This window comes from Anolis carolinensis, chromosome 1, assembly GCF_035594765.1.
Source record: "Anolis carolinensis isolate JA03-04 chromosome 1, rAnoCar3.1.pri, whole genome shotgun sequence".
Lineage (NCBI taxonomy): Eukaryota > Metazoa > Chordata > Lepidosauria > Squamata > Dactyloidae > Anolis > Anolis carolinensis.
The window spans coordinates 83,330,714-83,351,565 of record NC_085841.1 but is presented as its reverse complement, the minus strand read 5'-3'; the positions used below and the strand labels follow the sequence as shown (position 1 = coordinate 83,351,565).

The window sequence follows — 20,852 nt, the reverse complement described above, 5'->3', positions numbered from 1 at the left end:
TTTTCATTTTTGCAGGGGTCCTGGGTCCCTAGACCTAATGAAAGTAGAGGGCTGTATTTAGCTACATAGCAGAGGTTCTAAGAAACCCTGTTTGCGATTTGTGCAGATGTGAAACTGCACATTAGCAAAAGTGTTCCAATACACATTAAACTCCACATTAGCACTACACAGCTGATATCCCAATCTGCAACAGTACTAATGTGCATTGGACACTTTGTCAACTTCCTTATGTAGTAACACAGCAGCAGTCCCTTACTAGGTATAGATCAGTGGTTCCCAAACTTATTTGGCTTACCACCCCCTTTCCAGAAAAAATATTACTCAGCGCCCCCTGGAAAGGGTGTGTGGCTTAGAGGGGTGGGTGTGGCTCCTGCTCAAGAGGGCGGGGCTGAGCCTCTCCCCAGTCCAAGATGCAGGGCTGGGAGGGGGAGGGGGAGGGGGAGGGGGCAGGGCCACAAATGGGCAGCCAGGACTGGGATGGGCGGAGTTACAAGCTCTGAGGCAGGGCTGAGCTTCTATCCCTGTCCTGCGGTCCCTGCCAGGATGCAGGGGGCGGGGCTAGAGGAGGGGGCGGGGCCTCTTCCCAAGTGCCTGACAGGGCTGAACCTCTATACCCCGCCTCCCATGTTCTAACAAGCGCCTCAGCCCTCTCTCTTGCTCTTGGGAAGAGGCCCCACCCCCACCCCTAGCCCCGCACTTTAATCCTAAAAGGCCTCTCAGGAGAAGTATAGAGGCTCAGCCCTGTCTCGGGCTCTTAGAAGGAGGCCCCACCCCTTCCCTAGCTCCACCCTCTGTGTCCTAACAGGCGCCTCAGGAGAGGTATAGATTCTCAGCCCTGTCTCTGGCACTTGGGAAGAGGCCCTGCCCCTCCCCTGGCCCTGCCCTGTCTCCTAATAGGTGCCATCATTGCCCCCCTGGATCGCTGCAGCACCCACCAGGGGGCGGTAGCGCCCACTTTGGGAATCACTGGTATAGATGTTATGAAACTGTTCAGTTCTAAATTCCACAAATGTAAGAGTGTATCCACACTGTAGAATTAATTCAGTTTGATTCCACTTTAATTGTTAAGGCTCTGTGCTATGGAATCATGGGGGTTACCATTTTGGAAGTTATTTTGCCTTTTCTATCAAACAACTTAATCACATGGGGCTTTTGCCCTGTCCTACGATGCTGCCAGGACAGAGCCACCTGGAGCCCACCACATGATGCAGGGCTACTTTCAGCAGGGCTCCATCTTGGCTCTGTACTGACAGTGTCATAGGATTGGAGCCCTGAGAACATGAGTGACTGCCCATGTTCTCATTAACTAAGCCAGGGACAGCACAGGGGGAAGCCAGGCAGCAACGATTTCTGTGTGATGGGGAAGGGGGCTATGTGGGCGATGCTGGCAATGTGGGGCGCTTAACGACAGATTCCCCCACTGTCCTCCGGCTTAAGGAACTCCATGTGATGAGGTTCAAAGTGCCTCAATAAACTACAATTCCCATGAGTTCATAGCATTGCGCTTCAGCAGTTAAAGTTAATTAATTCTACAATGTAGAACCAATAATAATAATAATAATAATAATAATAATAATAATAATAATAATAAAACTTTATTTATACCCCGCCACCATCTCCCCAACGGGGACTCGGGGCGGCTAACATGGGGCCATGCCCAGAGTAATACAATATAACAAAATATAAAACAACATAACATAGCACCATTAAAAATACAATAAATGCATCAACATCAAGAAATAAAAAAACAGTAAAACAAGGGCAGGCCACGTGAACACAGAGATAAAACCTGGGGTGAGAGGGACATAGGGGTACTCCACTGTGGGCAGGGACATATGGAAGTGGGGTAATCTAGAGGATAGATGTTCGGGGTGGGAGTAACACAGAAATAACAGAAGTTACTCACCAAAGGCACAGCGGAAGAGCCATGTTTTCAAGTCTTTCCTAAAAGCTAACAGCGTGGGAGCTTGCCTAATTTCAGTAGGCAGTGAGTTCCACAATCGGGGGGCCACAGCAGAAAAGGCCCTCTCCCTTGTACTCACAAGGCGGGCCTGGGATAAAGACAGTGGTGCTAAAAGGGCCTCCCCGGATGATCGTAAAGATCGGGCAGGTTTATGAAAGGAAATACGGTCACTGAGGTAGGTGGGTCCCAAACCGTTTAGGGCTTTATAGATGATAGTCTGCACCTTGAATTGGGACCGGAAAATAAACGGCAGCCAGTGGAGCTCCTTAAACAGGGGAGTGGATCTCTCCCTGTAACTCGCCCCCGTTATTAATCTGGCTGCCGAGCGTTGGACCAATTGTAATTTCCGGGCCGTCTTCAAGGGAAGCCCCACGTAGAGCGCATTACAGTAGTCCAGTCTAGAGGTAACTAAGGCATGGACCACCGTGGTCAAATCAGACTTCACGAGGTATGGTCGCAGTTGGCGCACAAGTTTGAGTTGTGCGAAAGCCCTCCCAGCCACCGCCGACACCTGTGCTTCAAGCGTCAACGCTGAATCCAGGAGGACCCCCAAACTGCGGACCTGTGGTTTCAGGGGGAGTGCAACCCCGTCCAGCACAGGTTGCCACCCAATACCCCGATCCGACGCACGATTGACCAGGAGGGCCTCTGTCTTGTCAGGATTGATCCTCAGCTTGTTCCTCCTCATCCAGTCCGCCACAGCGGCCAGGCACTGGTTCAGCACCCGAGGGGCTTCCTTGGAGTCAGGTGGAAAGGAATAGTGGATTTGCGTGTCATCTGCGTAGAGATGGCAACGCCCTCCAAAACTCCGGATGACCTCTCCCAGCGGTTTCATGTAGATGTTAAATAGCATGGGGGATAAAATAGACCCCTGCGGAACCCCACAGGTCAATGGCCAGGGGTCCGAGCAGGTGTCCCCCAGCTTCACCATCTGGGAACAACCCTCCAGGAAGGACTGGAGCCACAGCAGAACCGTGCCCCCGAGCCCCATCCCGGAGAGCCTCCCCAGAAGGATACCATGGTCGATGGTATCGAAAGCCGCTGAGATATCCAGGAGAACCAGCAGGCTCACACTCCCCCTGTCCAGCTCCCTACGGAGGTCATCCACCAAGGCGACCAAAGCCGTCTCAGTACTGTGCCCAGGCCTGAAGCCAGACTGCGAGCGGTCCAGAAAATCAGTGTCATCGAGGAACTCCTGGAGCTGCATGGCAACCACCCGCTCCAGAACCTTGCCCAAAAATAGGAGGTTGGAGATTGGTCTGTAATTGTCACAAACCGATGGGTCTAGTGAGGTCTTTTTTAGTAACGGTTTTACCACCGCTTGCTTAAAACAGGATGGAAATGACCCTTGACCCAAGGAGGTATTTATTATAGCCACAAACCACTCCAACAACCCATCTTTGGCCAGTTTAACCAGCCAAGAGGGACAAGGATCCAGAGCACAAGTGGTCGCCCTCACAGACCCAAGAATCCCCTCCACGTCATCAGGAAGAACAAGCCGGAAAGAATCCCATAAGATCGAACCGACAGGTGCCTCGGTTACCTCCGCTGAAACCACAGTCAAGCTGGAGTCCAACTCATGACGTATCTGAGCAACTTTGCCTGCGAAGTGGTGTGCGAAATCGCTACACCGAGTCGCCAGGTCATCGGGAAGCTCCTGGGCCTCAGGAGGCCGCAGGAGCTCCCCAACAACTCGGAACAACTCCGATGGCCTATTGGCTGCAGACGCTATGCGGGCAGTCGTGAAAGCTTTCCTGGCTGCTCGCAGAGCCACGGAGTAAGCCTTAATAGCGGCTTTAGCCCGTGCTTGGTCGGACACATCCTGAGATTTCCTCCAGATGCACTCTAGTCCCCTCCTCGCACGCTTCATCACAGCCAGCTCCTCAGTGAACCAAGGGGTTGACGTGACTCTACGCAGCGAGAGGGGACGTTCGGGAGCGATCGTGTCAAGTGCCCTAGCCAGCTCACTATTATAGCGATCAGCCAGGACATCGACAGGATCGCCAGTCTCCAGAACAGGAAGATCCCCAAGAGACCTCAGGAGTCCATCTGGATCCATCAGCCTCCTGGGGCGGACCATCTTAATGGGTCCACCACCCCTGCGGAGGTTAGAAGACACGGCGAAACTTAAACAGATCAGATGATGGTCAGACCATGACAATGGAAGGATGTTTTGTTCTTCCACTCTGACTGTCCCACCGTCCACAATGAAGACAAGGTCCAACGTGTGTCCCGCCTGATGTGTGGGCCTAGATATAACTTGAGTCAGCCCCATGGTCGTCATGGCAACCATGAAATCCTGAGCTGCACCTGTTAATGTGGTCTCGGCATGGATGTTAAAGTCTCCCAAAACTATGAGTTGTTGGGAGACCAAGGCCGCATTAGAGACCACTTCTGCTAGCTCAGACAGGGAGACTGCTGGGTCGCGGGGTGGACGGTACACCAACAGAATCCCCAAGCTGTCTCGGGCTCCCACCTTCTGCAGGACACATTCAAACCTCATAGATTGTGGAACGGTGCATCTGATCAGGGCGATGGACTGCCGGAAGATCACCGCAACTCCTCCTCCCCGCCCCTCAACCCTGGCCTGCTGATGGACCCCGAAACCCGGTGGACACAGCTGGGTGAGATTCACCCCACCCGGTTCATCCAACCATGTCTCGGTAATACATGCCAAATCCGCCCCCTCATCCAGGATCAAATCCTGGATGATAGCTGTCTTACCATTGACGGATCTGGCATTCAGAAGCAGGACCTTAAGGTTGAGGGGTCTGTCCTGAAGACTACCACACCTATTCCTCTCCAGGGTCGCAATAACTCTGTTGCGCTTCTCCCTGGGTCGTTGGTGACCGTTCCTCCTTCTCCCCCACACCACCTCAATGGGGCCCCACCCGTGAGAACCCTCTTCCTCCTGAGGGATTGGCTTGTTGAGATTGCCATTTGAAGGGGATAGTCAGCTATCCTGGGATGAAAGGCCTCCAAGTGTATTTGATTGTTTAAAAGAGAGGCTTATCTCCGCTGGTATGAGAGAGGAGGAGTCATCTAATATGATAACATCATCTAATGTGGGAGGGGGACTAGGCACAGCTAATGACTGATGACAGGGCTGGGGGGTAGAACAGACATGGCTTGAAATTAGAGACTCTTGTATTTCGCGAGACAGCCCAATGTCTAGGGGGCGGATCACTGGGTCTACTAATACCCTCTTAAGAATGATACCCCATTGTTGGAGTTTAGGCCCGTACAAAAACAGTTCTTCCAGTAACATTCTATCCTCCAGCCCAATGAGAAGACATAAGGAGCGGTTCCAAGATTGATAGTCTCTGTGAAGCCAGTCAATGGTCTTGATCTTCACTTCCGACCGGCTCAAAGAAAGAATTTGAGAGAGAGATATCTGGACAGCTCGCTTTGATGTCCATCTGCCTCTATTTAGCATAGAGTCTGAGACTTCCACTGCCACCTTGTTGGTTCGCAACAGATTGCAGGAAGTATCTCGAGATTGTCCAAACAGTTCTGGGGACAGTGTGTTGTTTGTCCTTTGGTAGACTCTATTAATTTCCTTCCAGGCCACCCTCCCCTGACCCTCTTTCCCAGATAATAGCCCATCCCCATCCTTGGCCATTTCCAAATCTGACCTATTAACTACTTTCTGCTCCTCTAGCTTTATTTTTCCATGGTCTTCCAGAGCGTTTAGTTCCTCATTAATGTTAGTAGAACTGGTTGGTACAGTTGTTATAGTGTCTATAGGAGAAGGGTTTTTCGCAATCAGGGAAATTCCCTTGAAAAGATGATCAATTTTCTTGTTCAGTGTCTCCAGTTGATACAAAACAGTACTGAACGATTTCCCCAACAAATCACATAGGTGAAGTAGTTCATTTTTCTTCGGAAATTCCTGCCAACTCATTCCTAATACTTTCTCAGAAACCTTCCTATAGTAACCACTCTAATCTTTCAAAATTAACACACCGTTTCTACTGACTCTTTCCACTCAGATGTATATCAACCAACATGCGCACACCATCATTCACATTCTAATACCAACAATATACCAGACAATTAACTTCATGGAACTCACGAATCCTATGTGATCACTTCCTATGTTTAAGTACCAAATACACAAATCCACTTCCTATCAACAATCAAATCTGTCTTCCTGCATCAAGATAAAATTTTCTCACTCCTATCTAAATACACACACATACACACTCAAAAGGGGAGAGGAGGAAAAAAATAAAAATAAAATAAAAATAAAATAAAATAAAATAAAATGGAATAGAATAGATGGCGGCTTCAGCACTGAGGATCCTGACAACGCCGCTTCATACAATCCACCCTATTCAGTAGAGCCGATGAAGAGGGCCCAGCTGTCTCTCTTTGAGAACTGAAGGAGAGGGTTGGGAGAACCGCCCGGTCCGGCGCAGCCCCCAAAGCTCAACTCTCACCACGAGGAAAGCTGGGAAGGAGGCCGGGAGGCAGCACAGCAAAGGCAGCGGCAGAAGCAGGAGGAACCCAGGCCGGCGGGAACAACTCAGAGGGCCATCCAAGACGACGCAAACCACCACAGGCCCAAATGTCCTCTCTCCACCCAAGCCGCTGGTAAGGCTCAAGGAAGCTGCCCGGATCGGCGCAGCTTCCAGGGGCTTGCAATAACTTTAAAGGCCCAGGGAGGAGGTTGGAGACAGGGGGGGGGAGGAGGCCGCCCGGTCCGGCGCGGCCTAGATCTTGTTGTGGGGGCCTACCAGGGGTTGCAGGAGGGCCGGTAGGGAGTCGAGAGAGGCCGCCCGGTTTGGCGCGGCCGCCACCGTCGAGGGAAAGCTGAAGACGGAGCTAAGGGTGGTCGCCCGGTTCGGCGCGGCCACACAAAGACAGAGGTGGGGGTCGAGGGCCGCCCGGTTCGGTGCGGCCTCCGCCGTCGAGGAGAAGCTGAGAAAGGAGCCAAGGGTGGTCGCCCGGTTCGGCGCGGCCACCCAAGCACAGAGGTGGGAGTAGGAGAAGGTCTCGTGGATCGTCAGAGATGTCCGCTGGCGGCCGCCCGGATTCGGCGCGGCCTCAGTTTCCCCAACAAGAGCTGGAAGCAGTCACCAGGAGCCTTCGGAGGCTCTCAGCTCTTGGAGGCTCCCTCGGGTCGAGCGGATAAAATGGCGACCAGGCTTCTTCTCCACTTCTCCCTCCTGATCCTCTGAAGCTCCCGTCGGCAGCACCTACGGCCCTCACATACCATCCAGGACCCCAAGAGTAAGTCAGCAATCTCACCCCTCAGGCGATGGGAGCGACGGGGGGCCCGCAATAGTATATGTAATAATTTTAAGTTCCTCGCCAGTGGAGCTGATCATGCCGCCATCTTAAAAAATGGTTACTATGCCGCCATCTTAAAAAAAACAAAAACCTACAGATAAGTCCATTAACAAAGATGGAAATCCTGAACAGTATTCCACAGCTATAATTTTCAATATTTGGCTATTTGAATGCTTAAGAATTTTTGGATGCTCAGTTTATGACAGAAGTTATCTGTGGTATGTTATTGCAGACAGTCCACAAGTTACGAACAAAATAGGTTCTGTAGATTTGTTCTTAAGTTGAATTTGTGTGTAAGTTGGAACGGGTACTTTTTAAAGTGTAACTCCAGCTATCTATCTATCTTTGGATAACATAGTAAAGGTAAAGGTTTACCCCTGACATTTAGTCACGTTTGACTCGGGGTTGATGCTCATCTCCATTTCTGAGCCGAAGAGCCAGAGTTGTCATGTGGCCAGTATGACTGCATGGAGCACCATTACCTTCCCGCCAGAACGGTGCCTATTGATTTACTCACATTTGCATGTTTTCAAACTGCTAGGTTGGCAGAAGATGGGGCTAACAGAGGGAGCTCACCCCTGCTCCCCGGATTTGAACTGCTGACCTTTCGATTAGCAAGTTCAGCAGCTCAGCGGTTTAACCTGCTGTGCCACTGGGGGCTCTGGTGAATAGCATAGGGAAGTGTTAACACCCTTGTGGTGTTTGTTTTGCTGTCACACTGAGTTCCTTTTCAGTTTGTTCATACAGCCAGGTAAGAGCTTTACAATTCGTAGCCAAGGTAATGTTTCTGAGACAAATGCTTGTGTCACTCAGACTAGAAGAGAAGTTTCTCCTGAAACCTGTAAGCATTTTGTTGCCATCATTGTCATCTGTTTGAACATGCCTGCAACCAGTTGGAAGAAAGGAACACCCTTCTGTCTGTTTTAAACACAGGTGGTTCTTAGAAGTGTTAATACAAAGACTTAATGAATGGAGCCCAGCCCAAAATTTAGGAGATCTATTCATTGCATTTGGCCAGCAGCTTCAAACATACATAAACTTCTACAACAACTATACAGTAATTCTGAAAACCATAGACAAGGTAAGAATGCACCATGTTCATCGATGTGGGGTGCTTCTTCAAATATTCCATTCTGTTCCATGTTTATGCATGTGCTGAACCTTAAGCCACGCCTAGAAACCAATCAACTATAAAACTGGTTTTGTTTGTTCTTATAGATTGTCAGTTGGGGGTTTTATTGTTTACTTCATTTATTTGGGATCCTTTCTCCTAGTCTCTTAAAGTTGCCTAAAATTTATTGTTTTGGAGCACAGAAATTGATGTGAGATAACTTTTGATGTCATGTGGATTTTCAATTTCTTCCTTCTAGTTAAGGTGTGGTCCTCCAGATGCAACTGCATCATCCCTAGCGAGCAGAGGCCGTGATGTATAGGATTGGGAGATGTATTCACTTATATCTGGAGGGCTACAGGATACCCATTTCTGTTGTAAATGCTGATGTATGTTATTTTTGAATCCTCTCTAAGTTGGGAGTAGTACCAATTTTCTCCTTCTGAAAAGCTCTTAGGTTTATAGCAACACTCCTTCCTCCCCCTCATTACCTGCCCTGCCCTGCCCTGAGTCCTCTATTGATTTGGCTCTCTGCACCTGCTTTCTGCCCATAATTTGCGCATGTATAGGACATGTGTGGCATGTGATCTTCTAAACCAGGTATAGTTCACAAGCCACGGAGCATGACTGCTCATTCTTTTTTTTCTAGTTTACAGTTCCAGGCAAGAAGAACCAAACCCTGGTGTCCACATTCAGTTTGCAAGGTTTGCAGGCCTTTTTTTAGAACAACCTCTGCAATTAGCTGATAGTTTACATTATCTATGGGGCACATCAGCTGATGCAATGTTTTATGGTAGAAACAAGGGAGCCTCAGTAAATGGGAATGAACAATATTCTAATCAAATCTGTGTTTACCAGTTTTATATAATTGGTTTGTTTCTTACATGTCACAAATGTTTTCTCTTATTAATAATTATTTTAAAAGATTATAGAATTTTTGAACTCAATCTTCATTTCTTCCCACTCATGGGTGCAGTCCCACAAAATTTAATTGAGTTCAAGGAGGTTCCCTGTTTGACTGTATAGACTAACATTAAGGAGAGAAAGGCCTTGTTTTTCAAAAACAAGTAGCATACATATGTTCTCAGAATCTTTATTAGGGAAATTATTTAGTGCTTCATTAAACATACATTATTAATTGTGGCTTACCTCAGCAGACCCCTGCTGGGCTTGTTTCCCACTCTTAAGGCAGTGCTTTCTTCTTGCTTGTTTTAACCATTTTCATTTCAATGGAAACAACCCATGAAAAATGCAGACTTCTAATTAACACTGACGCCAGCCTGATACCCTTAGGGTGGAAATGACTATCAGGTTAACTCCTACATTTTCGGCATTTAATAAAAATAATTTTATTTCTGAAGTGCCTGGCCTAAGGAATAAATATTCATATTGTGATGGACTTGCTGACAAACTGGCCAGTTTGGGGAAAATATGTTGTTTTCACAAAATGGAAGAAGTTCTAATTTCTTGTGCCTTTAGTTGCTGGAAAATAAGATCAGAACTGAATTGATACAGAATAGAACAATGGTTGTTTTTGCAAAATCATGACTTTTCTGGTAGGTTGCATGATACCATGATAAAAAAATTATAGGGCTCTTTCAACCATACTGTCAAAGGTCAGACGCCAACTGAGAGCAAAATATAGTCTATTTAAGTAACAACTCAAAAATGGTTCAGTAAATTGTCCAGAAGCTTTAAACACTTAATTTTCAGTGTTATTAAGCAGTCAAAACTGAAGAAACGCCAAAAAGACAAACTGGCATATAATCCAGATTATCCAGAGATAAAATCCGGATTAAAACAAAACCATTGAACTCAGCTCAAAATCACAAAACGGGCTTAAAACGGCAAAACACACAAAAGGTAAATAGTCCCAAAGCCCCAAAACTTCCCCAAAACTCAGAAGTACAGTAGAAATCCCAAAACAAAAGCAAAAACCCAAACTGGGCTAAAGCTCTTCGCCGAAAGCGGCACAAGCAAGCAAAGCTGAAAGACGCTGAAGAGGTAGCGGCAAGCCGCTGCGGAGTCAAAAGCCAAGCCAGGAATTAAAGGAGCGTAGCGTTGTAACTAAGTCAAGCCGGTCCGAAGTTGGGATAAGGAAACAGCGTCAGAGTCGAGGACGAAGCCAGCAGTCAGCAACAGTAGACAGCCACAGAGATGAGAACGATACCAAGCCGAGTTTGGGAGTGAAGAGATATGCCAAGTCGAATTCCAGTCCAAGGTCCAAGGGGTGAAGTTGTCACAACAAGGTCCACGTCACGGGATGGCACAAAAAGCCAAGACAACAGAGGTGAACAGCAGCTAATGCAAAATGGTAATAACAATGCAGTCCAAGAAAGCCCACACAGTTCCAGCCCTCCGTTGTAGAATAACCCGGATCAAACTTACATCGGTTGCAAAGTCCCAAGCCAGTCTTCAGAATCATGTACAGGAAACCCAATGGCGCCCAGCAACACCTTGCCACACGCAAAGAATAATGCCCAAAAATCCCCAATTTATTTAGGTTTCCTTGGGCATCCAAACTTCCAACGCCCTAGGGTCAGGTGTCCCAAATTCCTCATCAGAATCAAGATCACCCTGCCCACACCCAACTCTGTCCACACCTGTGGAAATGCCCTCATTCCTCCAGGTAGACCATGTGGGGTCTACTTCTGAAGATACCCAAGCCTCTCCTGCGTCCACAGCATCCATGGACCCAGTTTCCTCCCCAAGATCCTCCGGAGCCCATGCCCAGTCTATGCCAACTTCCTCCGCCACCACCGGTTCCTCAGCATCCATTTCCACCTCAGGATCCCCTTCCAAATCCCCACATGAATCCTCCTCAGAAGACTCCCCATCTATCTCACTGATTCTCTTCCTGTGTAAATCTTCCAGTGAGCCCTCCTCGCGAGGATTCTTCCTTCCCCTCCTGATCCCACCATTATCACTCACAGCCTCAGAAGACCCATTCACAACACATACACTATTATAATATTGTAATTCCATGTTTCTGGCCCTGAGGAATCTTGAGATCTGGAGATTGAGGAGGGATATTTAGAGTTCTCAGCCAGATTGATCTAGTATCTCAGCAAACTAAGGACCTTATCATAAAGACCCAAGGATTCGCTCTGTCTGCATCGGGGCGAATCCATTGACTCCCAGTTGGGTGTGTGAAGCCCCTACTCCACGCCCCACATTGCCCACCTTACCTTCTCCCTCATCTCATTGGGTGGGGGGGGAAAGCAGAGCCACTCAGCTTCCCCCCATTGAAGGGAAAGCAACACGGGAAGGCTCCCATGTTTGCAGCATGGAGCCCAGCCGGAGATCACCATCGTTTAAAGGACTCTGTGCCATAAAGGGAGGTGAAGCAGCATACGACAGGCAAATTGGCCCATCTGATGAGTTTGTAAAAAATCCCAGGATTCTATAGAATGGAATGATCACAGTTAAAGTGGAATCATAGTAGTATCCAGTTGATTCTCCACACCCACAGGTTCTACATCCAAGGATTTAATTAACCACAGCTTGAAAATATTTTGGGGGAAACCCCCAAAAAGCAAGTGACACAATTTAGATATGCCATTGTATATAATGGGACTTGAGAATCCTTAGATTTAGTATCCAGGCCTGGTTAGGTGGGAGTCTTGGAATCAAAGTTCAGTGGATACCGAGAGCTCTCTGAAGCTATTTCGTGTAAAGGAGAACCCTTTCTCTAGTTTGAGTTCATCTAAATTCTCTTCTCAAAGTAGGATGCAATAAGCAACTAAAAATTAAAGAATATGGCTGCATCAATTAAGTAGGCATTAGTCCAATTTAGGTCTGCAGAAGTTGAGCCCACCTCAAAATAATTTTGCCCCATGTATTCCTAAATGCTGAATTGAAGTTTTAAGTTATTACAGCGTTGGACATTTGGGGGCTGAAGAAGGACAGGTTGCTTACCTGTAACCATGTTTCTTCGAGTGTACTCTGTGAATTCACACTAATGGAGAGGCTGCGCCTGCGCAGGTTCCAACGGAAACTCTTCCCAAGCTGAAGTTTAAATTTTGGCGGTAGCCACGCCCCTCCGTCCCCGGAGGGCATATAAGGCAGCCCTCGGCGGTTGCTCCCCAGTTCCTACGCCGCTAAGGCAACGAGGAAGGAAGAGGGTTTGCCAGAGGGGAAGGAAGGGCGGGCTTGTGTGAATTCACAGAGTACACTCGAAGAAACATGGTTACAGGTAAGCAACCTGTCCTTTTTCTTCGTGTACTCTGTGAATGCACACTAATGGAGACTAGCAAGCTTAGGTCTCGGAGGCGGGCTAAGCAAACCCTGACAACGAGATAATGTCCAAACATATGTTTATTAAACATCAATAACATGGTCCGAAGGACCCATTGAAGTATTGCATGAACACACAGTCCGGTAAGGCATGATATAAACAATCTAAGAAAACATGTGTAAGCCAGGCAAATCATTCCTCAAAGGAGGAAGGCAGTATCAAATAAGGCACAATATTTCAGAGAGAACAGTGCAAACATGTACTGAACAGGAAAACGACAAAAGAGTCGCATGAAAACATCCTTAGAGAAGGAACATATGAAGAAGCCCTTCAGGACAAACAGGATGACAAAACTGCTCTAGCAAAGGCTGAGTCCTTTAAGGTTTTCTGGTCTACCCTGTAGTGAGACACAAACGTAAGGGGGTTGGACCAGATAGCTGCCCTGCAAATAGAGTCCAGGGGAATGCCCCTTAGGAAGGCAGTCGACGTGGAGAGGCCCCTCGTCGAACGCGGGCGAACCGACGGGGGAGGCGGTCGTTTGGCTAGTTCGTAGGCCAGTTCAATAGCTTGAGCAATCCAATGAGACAGTCTTTGTGAAGAAATAGGATTGCCCAGTTTATCTGGGGCATGGGCCACAAAAAGTTTTGGGGTCTTTCGAATGTCTTTAGTACGGTCCCGATAGAAAAGGAGTGCCCTACGCACATCAAGAAGGTGCAGTCTCCGCTCAAGAGGAGACGAGGGGTCTGGAAAGAAGGCAGGAAGGACAATGTCCTGGTTAAGGTGAAAAGCTGAAACCACCTTGGGAAGGAAGGTGATGTCCGGACGGAGAACGGCGCGGTCATGATGAAAACGGAGGTAGGGTTCATCAACCCGAAGGGCCGCCAGCTCTGAGGGTCTGCGCGCCGAAGTTATGGCCACCAGGAAGGCAACTTTCCAAGAAAGGAGACGTAGGTCGGTCGAAGCCAAAGGTTCGAAAGGGGAGGCAGTGAGCTGGGAAAGCACGAGCTCGAGGTTCCACCCCGGAGTCGGAGGCTGAGACGGTGGGCAGATGTTATTGTATCCCTTCAAGAAGGTTTTGACGAGGTGATCAGAGAACAACGAGGGTTTACCATGTTGTTGAAAACACCAGGATAGGGCGGCTAAGTAGGATTTCATAGAAGCAAGAGAGAGTTTTTGGTCTGCCAGAGACATAAGGAAGTCCAGCACTATCGGTATCGAGGTTGGAAAGGCAGTAATCCCTCGGGAGCGAAGAAAGGAGCGGAAGCGAGAAACCTTATAAGTGTAAGATCTGGTTGTAGCTGGCTTGTGAGCTGCGCGGAGGACCTCCTGCAGGTTGTGCGGGAGGGAGGTCAGGTGAGAATTCTCCAAGCAGTGAGATGTAGAGAGGGGAGATCCGGGTGTAGGATCTGGCCGTTCTCTCTGGACAATAGGTGTGGTAGAAGAGGCAGAGTGAAGGAGGTCGCTCTGGAGAGACGAAGAAGGGCCGGGAACCAAGGTTGGCGAGGCCAGGCTGGAGCTATCAGGATCGCCGACGTCGGTATCGACCGGAGTTTCTGTAGGACCTTTGGTATGAGAGGAAAAGGCGGAAAGAGGTAGATCGGTTCCGCAGACCAGTCGAGAAGGAAGGCGTCTCCCAGGCAGCCTGGAAAGGAGGACGGGGGAAGTCTCGCCCCGTACCGAGGCAACTGTGCGTTTTGGGGAGAAGCAAAGAGGTCCAGAGTGGGAAAACCCCATTTGTGAAAGAGAGAAAGAAGAGTCTCGGGATCGAGCATCCACTCGTGGGAGGAGGTCGTCATCCTGCTGAGGGCGTCTGCTAGATTGTTCTGGATCCCGGGAAGGTGAATTGCCGTGACTTGGATGTTGCGGGCTATGCACCAGTGCCACAGCTGAGAGGAGAGAAGCATTAGCTTCCTCGAACCCGTGCCGCCCTGTTTGTTGATGTAAAAGACTGCTACTGTGTTGTCTGATTGGATGAGGATAGATTTTTGGGAGATCAGGTGGGAGAAGGCTTTCAGAGCCTTGAAGATGGCAAGGAGTTCTAGAAAGTTTATGTGATTGGCCTTCTCGGAAGGAGACCAGAGGCCTTGAACGGTGAGACCGCTCATGTGGGCTCCCCAGCCGAAATTGGATGAGTCTGTGGTTATGGTGGTCGAGGGAGGGATCGGGTGGAACGGAAGACCCTTGCAGACGTTGGAGAGGGACTTCCACCAGAGAAGCGACCGACGAACGTGGGGCGGAACGGAGAGAAACCTCGAGTTGAGGTGGCGAAATGGCTTGAAAACGTCTATAAACCATCTCTGCAGAGTCCGGAGATGGAGTCTGGCAAACGGGGTCGTGAGAACTGTGGAGGCCATGTGACCGAGCAGTACCTGGATGGATCGAGCCCGAACCCTCCGGTGGGTCTCGCAAAAGATGATCTGTTGGCGGAGGGCTAGGAACCTGTCGAGCGGGAGAGAGACAGTCCGAGAGATTGAGTCGAACAGGGCACCGATGAAGCGGATTTTGCTCGACGGAGTGAGGTGAGATTTTTCGGGGTTTAGTTGGAGACCGAGAGATTCTAGAAGAGAGAGGGTGTAGTTGACGTGACGTCGAAGAAGGGCAGGGTCGGATTCGACCAGAAGCCAGTCGTCTAGATAAGGGAAGACTGTGATCCCCTGGAGCCGGAGGTGGGCAGCCACGACAGCGACGACTTTGGTAAAGACCCTTGGGGCCGTAACGAGGCCAAAGGGTAAAACGGTGAACTGGTAGGTCTGGTCGAGAACTTTGAAAGAGAGGAAGCGCCTGTGGTTTTCTCGAATCGCCACGTGGAAATAAGCGTCTCGAAGGTCTATAGACACGAAGTAGTCTCCGCGCTGAAGCATCGGGAGGATGGAGGCGATGGAGACCATCCTGAACTTGGTTGGACGTATGAAGGCATTGAGCATGCGTAAGTCCAGAATTGGGCGGAGGCCCCCACCCCTCTTCGGGACCGTAAAGTATCTGGAGAAGAAGCTTTGAGGGTCCTGTACCGATGGAGAAGGCCGAATAGCCCCTTTGGCGAGGAGGGCATCGACCTCTGCGAGAATTTCTTGAGAAGGGTTGGAGAGAAGGACCTGACCCGTGGGCGGGAGTTCCTCGAACTCTAAGGCATAGCCTTCTTGGACAATTTTGAGAACCCAGGCATCTGAAGTGATAGATTTCCACCGGTGAAAGAAGGGAGCCAGGCGGTCTAGAAAGAGACCATGAGGTTGATTCGGTGAAGGAGAGGGGTGCGGAGGAATGAGAGCTGCATCGGTACCGTAGAAAGAGTCTTTGGAAAGAGAGATGGCGTCAGGAACGCCGGAGAGGTTGACCAGCGGTGGGGGTGGCCCGGCCGTGTTGTCTTTGTGGTTGAGCAGCCCGACGGGGCTGTTGGCGGTTCTGGTTGTTCGATACCGAGGGACGCCTGAAGGATTGATGGCGGTAAGAGGGAGGCGGGAAGCGACGAAAGCGTTGAGGAAACCACTTGGTGCGGTGAGCTTGGGGTTGATCGCCGCATTTAGTGGCCAGAACTTTAAAGTCATGGTTGGTTTTGAGCTTGTCGTTGGTGCCAGAATTAAAGAGGCCCATGGCGTCGAAGGGGAGGTCCTCGATGACCTGCCTCGAGGAGGAAGACAAACCGGACGACCTCAGCCAGGCGTGGCGACGAATGGCAATGGCGTGGGCGATCATCTTGCCGGCCGTGTCGCCCGTATGCTTAGCCATCTGGATTTGGTGATGTGCTAGCGAGTCGGCCTCTTGCTGGAGGGTGGACATAACCGACCGGTCTTCGTCGGACAACTTCGAGAAGAAGGGCTGAGCTTTCTCCCAAAGGATCTGCTGGTAGGCCCCCATACAGGCCCCATAGTTCGCCATTCTACAAAGTAGAAGGGCCCCGGAGTAGAGCTTTCGGCCGACCGCGTCAAATCTCTTGCCCTCTCTATCTGCAGGGGTAGTGGATTCACGACCGGAAGTTTGAGAAGCTTTAACAACCATGGAATTTGGGTCGGGATGGTGTTTAAGCCATTCTAAGGTGTCGTCATCTGTACGATACCAAGACTCAATCCTCTTCGAGGTAGGAGGAATCGAGGAAGGAGTCTTCCACGATGATTGGATGACATCCAGGAGGTAAGGCAGAAACGGCAAAAGCGTGGCCGGCGGGGCCTGGGCTTGGACCCGTTTGAAAACCGGGTCAGACACTGCCTTAGAGGTTTGTTTGATTTCTAGACCCAGGGCATCAGCCATTCTAACCATCTGTTCGGAGAAGGCCCGAATGTTGTCGGTAGGCGAAGGAGGGTCCACCTCATAGGCATCATGAGGAGGAGAGAGATCAAGGCCTAGAGATACCACTGAGGCCGAGAGAGCGGAATCAGGGCGATCGATATCAATCTCATCGTCCTCAGCCCCTTGAGGGGACTGAGGGGGAGATGACAACACAGTCTCTGGTGGTGGCAAAGCCTCAAGAGCAGGAGCCATCTGTGGCCGAGGTTCCTTAGAGGCCGAGGCCTGGGCCGCTCGAGCCAGGCGGGCGGTTTGTCTACCCCGCTCCGGTGTCGAGGTCGGGGGAAAAAGCTGTTGTCGAGACGGGCGATGAGAGGCAGCAGGTCGAGGAGATGGCACCCTGACCACTGTCTGGGTAGAGTGGTGGGGTGAGTCCTGCAGTTCGCCATCAGAAAGTTGCTGAGGAGAAGGTTGACGAGGCCGCTGAGCGGGAGGGATTGGAGAGGACTTTCTGGACGAAGTCGCCGAAGAGGGGACGTCCATCTTGGAGGAGGCAGAGGAGGAGGAACGCTGGGTAGCCCTCTTCTTTGCGAGCGGTTGCTTTGACGAAACCCTCATGGATTTTCCCGGTGTAGGCGGGACCATAGCTGAGTCGGATTGTGTCCGACGAGCTTCCTCATGCGCCCTCTTAAAGGCGATCTTCATCGCAGAGGTCGATGGAGGGGCCCCGAGATGGGATCGGGCCGAGGAAACGGAGGCCACCGAGCTCGATGTCGAGGAAGGGCCGACTCGACCGGAACGTGTCGACATCGTGGCCGTGGTGAGTGTGCACGGCGGTTTGGCGGCTTTAGCCGATCTGGAGGCTCTGGACGCCCTGGACGAGACCGAGGGAGCTTTAGCCGTTGGAGCCGACATCGATCTCGGGTCGACCGACGGCTTCGTGCCCGAAGTCGACGGAACGGGTTCAGGAGCAAGCGATTTTTCGTAGAGCGCTGCTCTAAGCCTCGCGGCTCTATTCTTCCTAGCCTGAGCCGTCAGGGCCAGGCAGAAACGGCAGGTACCGACGACATGTGCCTCCCCGAGGCAGTAGAGGCACTTGGCGTGGCCGTCGGAATCGGGAATTTTAGCGGCACACTGAGTGCAGCGCTTGAAGCGAGTCGTAGACATGAGAGTCCGAAGTGAACCTTGCGGCGGAAAAAAAGGAACTGGGGAGCAACCGCCGAGGGCTGCCTTATATGCCCTCCGGGGACGGAGGGGCGTGGCTACCGCCAAAATTTAAACTTCAGCTTGGGAAGAGTTTCCGTTGGAACCTGCGCAGGCGCAGCCTCTCCATTAGTGTGCATTCACAGAGTACACGAAGAAAAAAAATCTCACCAGAGGGGCAGAACTGTTATCTTACCCAGCCACCTTCACTACACCCTTGATAGTGGGTTACAGAAATCCTGTAGCCTGCTCTTTGTTTGGTCTGTGGTTCTGTGGATGGAATGATATGGATGTGCTTTTCAAAATGTTTTTCTTCCACAGTGCAGGGAGACCATCCCAGTATTTCGCGCTTTCTTGAAGAGACATGATAGGACTGTCATTACAACAATGAGGAGGTGAGCCTTGGAATTTAAAAAGACATAGATGTCGGAGAGACTCTAAAGATGGGCAAAGAATGCAAGTAAAAACATAATGTTCTGTTAGGCTTCTTACAGGTTACATTTAATTTTTCCCCTGACTGTCGTCAAATTGAACAGGTAAGCCTAAAATGTGGTGGTAGCAGTGATGATGGGAAAACTTCATGAGGTGAACTTTTTTTTAAAGTGACAGGACCTTAGTTATATATCTTCTTGTTACTAAGAATACTACAAAATCCTGGTTTCCACCTACAACAAATTGCTATGCTCTATAAAAATTAGTTAGGTCTTTGTGCAAGATTTACCTTTTGTACAGATTTTCCAAATTTTTATCCAGAATTTTATTTGGGGATTCTGATACTCCGCCACCTGAAAAAATGGGCTCCATTAGAGTCTCTCCGATATTGTAACAAAACTTGTGGATAGTCTTAGAACCTTATCACACCCGCCTGCCATGCTATTTTGCCAGCAAGCGTAGCAACGCTTCCCCCATCACACTGGAGCAGAAGTGTATTGGCTCCATTGGAGCCAGAACAACACAGGAGCCTTCCCGTGTTGATGAGGAAGTGTCCTAGGATGTCATGTGATGGGCTACGTGCCAATCTGTCCCTCAATTGGCTGGCAAGCATCCTAGGACGATTAAATTGGTAAGTGTAATGAGGTCCTTAGAAGTTGTGTTCTACAGAATCCTGATGCATGAAAGTAAAAGGATGGCATCCTAGAAATGAGGCCAAGCTGTTCTTTATGTTAACTTTCTATATTTTAGGTGTTTCTCTCAATCTGTGTATTGACAGCAGTTCTTCCTACTCTAAACACATGAAATACAAGAAGGGAGGGGTGAGTCAGGTCCTGACCAATGGTAGTCAATGATGCTCTAAGTTCCACCTCAGCTATGGACTCAATGCTGTCAAGGGGTAATCTCATCCCTGACAGCCCCAGGTTCTTGTGGTGATGAAAAGTTAGGACCAACCATCCACCCAACCTAATGTTCCCTGTCTCTAGTCCTACAGTTAAATTTGCTATGCTGTGACTCCTTATAGTTCACCATGACAATGTTACAATAATCAGTTTGTTGGTTGGGATGAAGCATAAAATATGTGCCCAAACTTGAGGAAGCTTGGTAACTTCCACAGTAGCAGAATCCACATTAGGGATGTCAGATTAAAGAAATTGTGGCTGGCATCCTGTTAATTAACAATATATGCATAACTTGTGCTATACCTATAGAATGAATTGTTCATTATAATTAATCATTGAGAGACATATTCTGTTGACAGTTGTGGAAACAGAATTGTGTATACAGGATACCGAACATTACTATTGCATGTGGCATATTGAGGTTATGGACTGACCTGTAGATCAGGTCAGTCAATTACACATTGCTGAGCATCAACCAGTCATTGGCCTGTTTTGCACAGTGCTGCTGTTCTGCATAGGGCCCGCACAGCACTTGCATGGCATATCTCCACCTGAGAATAGTTATGCCATGCTGAGGGACTGTTGGATTGCAGCTGATGTATTGAAAAGTAGAATCTGGAGTATAGTTTGGCATATCTTTTAACATAAGCCTCTGACCATATTTGTTTTGACCAGTCTTAACATAAAACATGGAATATACCTAGCTGCTTGTGTAATTAAAACATGATGTTTGTATATAATATGCAGTCTACAAGAACTCCTATTGTGCCCTTCTAAGAGGATTGAAGAATACATCACTCTCCTGTATGCTCTGAGTGTTCACACTCCTGCAGGACACACTGACCGGGAAGACTTGATAGCTGCAACTAGTCAAATGAAAAGATGCAAGGATTATGTAGATCAGGTCAGTCCATTACATTCCTTTTAATATGAAAACCTTACAAGATTCATGAAGACAAACTGTACTCAACATAAGATACATATGATTAAATCTCCCAAAATAGTTTTAAAACTAATTGTGGCCTTCTCAACAAGTTTGGATTAGAGCCACTGTGTGCAGATTTAATATTTAATCTCTCTCTTCACATTCCAGAGTAATGTTAAATGAAATTATGTGCTGAACACTTTACAGGATCATTGTTTTCAGGAAAATTATCAAATTGTTTTAATATTATATGCCGTTAAGTTGACTCCTATCACACAGTTTCCTTGGCAAATTTGTTTAGAGATTTGCCATTGTCTTTCTCTGATGCTAAGCAAATGTAACTTAGTCAAGGTCACCCACTGGACTTCTAGGACTAAACAAGAATTAAACCATGTTTCCATGAAGACCTACTCCTATACTAAACCAAAACATCATGCATATATAGGCTTAAATTCTACTGTTAATCCCAAAAATGTAGACTCACTGAATCAATGGAGTTTACATTGACTCCCTAAATTCCCGGAGATTTGGGAGATTTGGGAATAACAATTGGATCTAGACTCCAG

The 20,852-nt window shown here is 48.9% G+C and overlaps 1 protein-coding gene across 8 annotated transcripts in view; it reads left to right on the top strand.

Annotated features, from left to right (window-relative positions):
- The window catches only part of ect2l (epithelial cell transforming 2 like), a 69,400-nt gene that overhangs the window by 38,954 nt on the left and 9,594 nt on the right, over window positions 1-20,852 (top strand). For 7 of the 8 annotated variants that reach the window (XM_062978095.1, XM_008114507.3, XM_062978090.1 and 4 more), the window contains 3 exons: window positions 8,192-8,339; window positions 18,349-18,422; window positions 20,109-20,265. In XM_062978095.1, the coding sequence (XP_062834165.1) occupies window positions 8,192-8,339; window positions 18,349-18,422; window positions 20,109-20,265 (379 nt within the window). The remainder of the gene's footprint in view (window positions 1-8,191; window positions 8,340-18,348; window positions 18,423-20,108; window positions 20,266-20,852) is intronic. The other variant, XM_008114508.3, reaches the window with a different exon arrangement.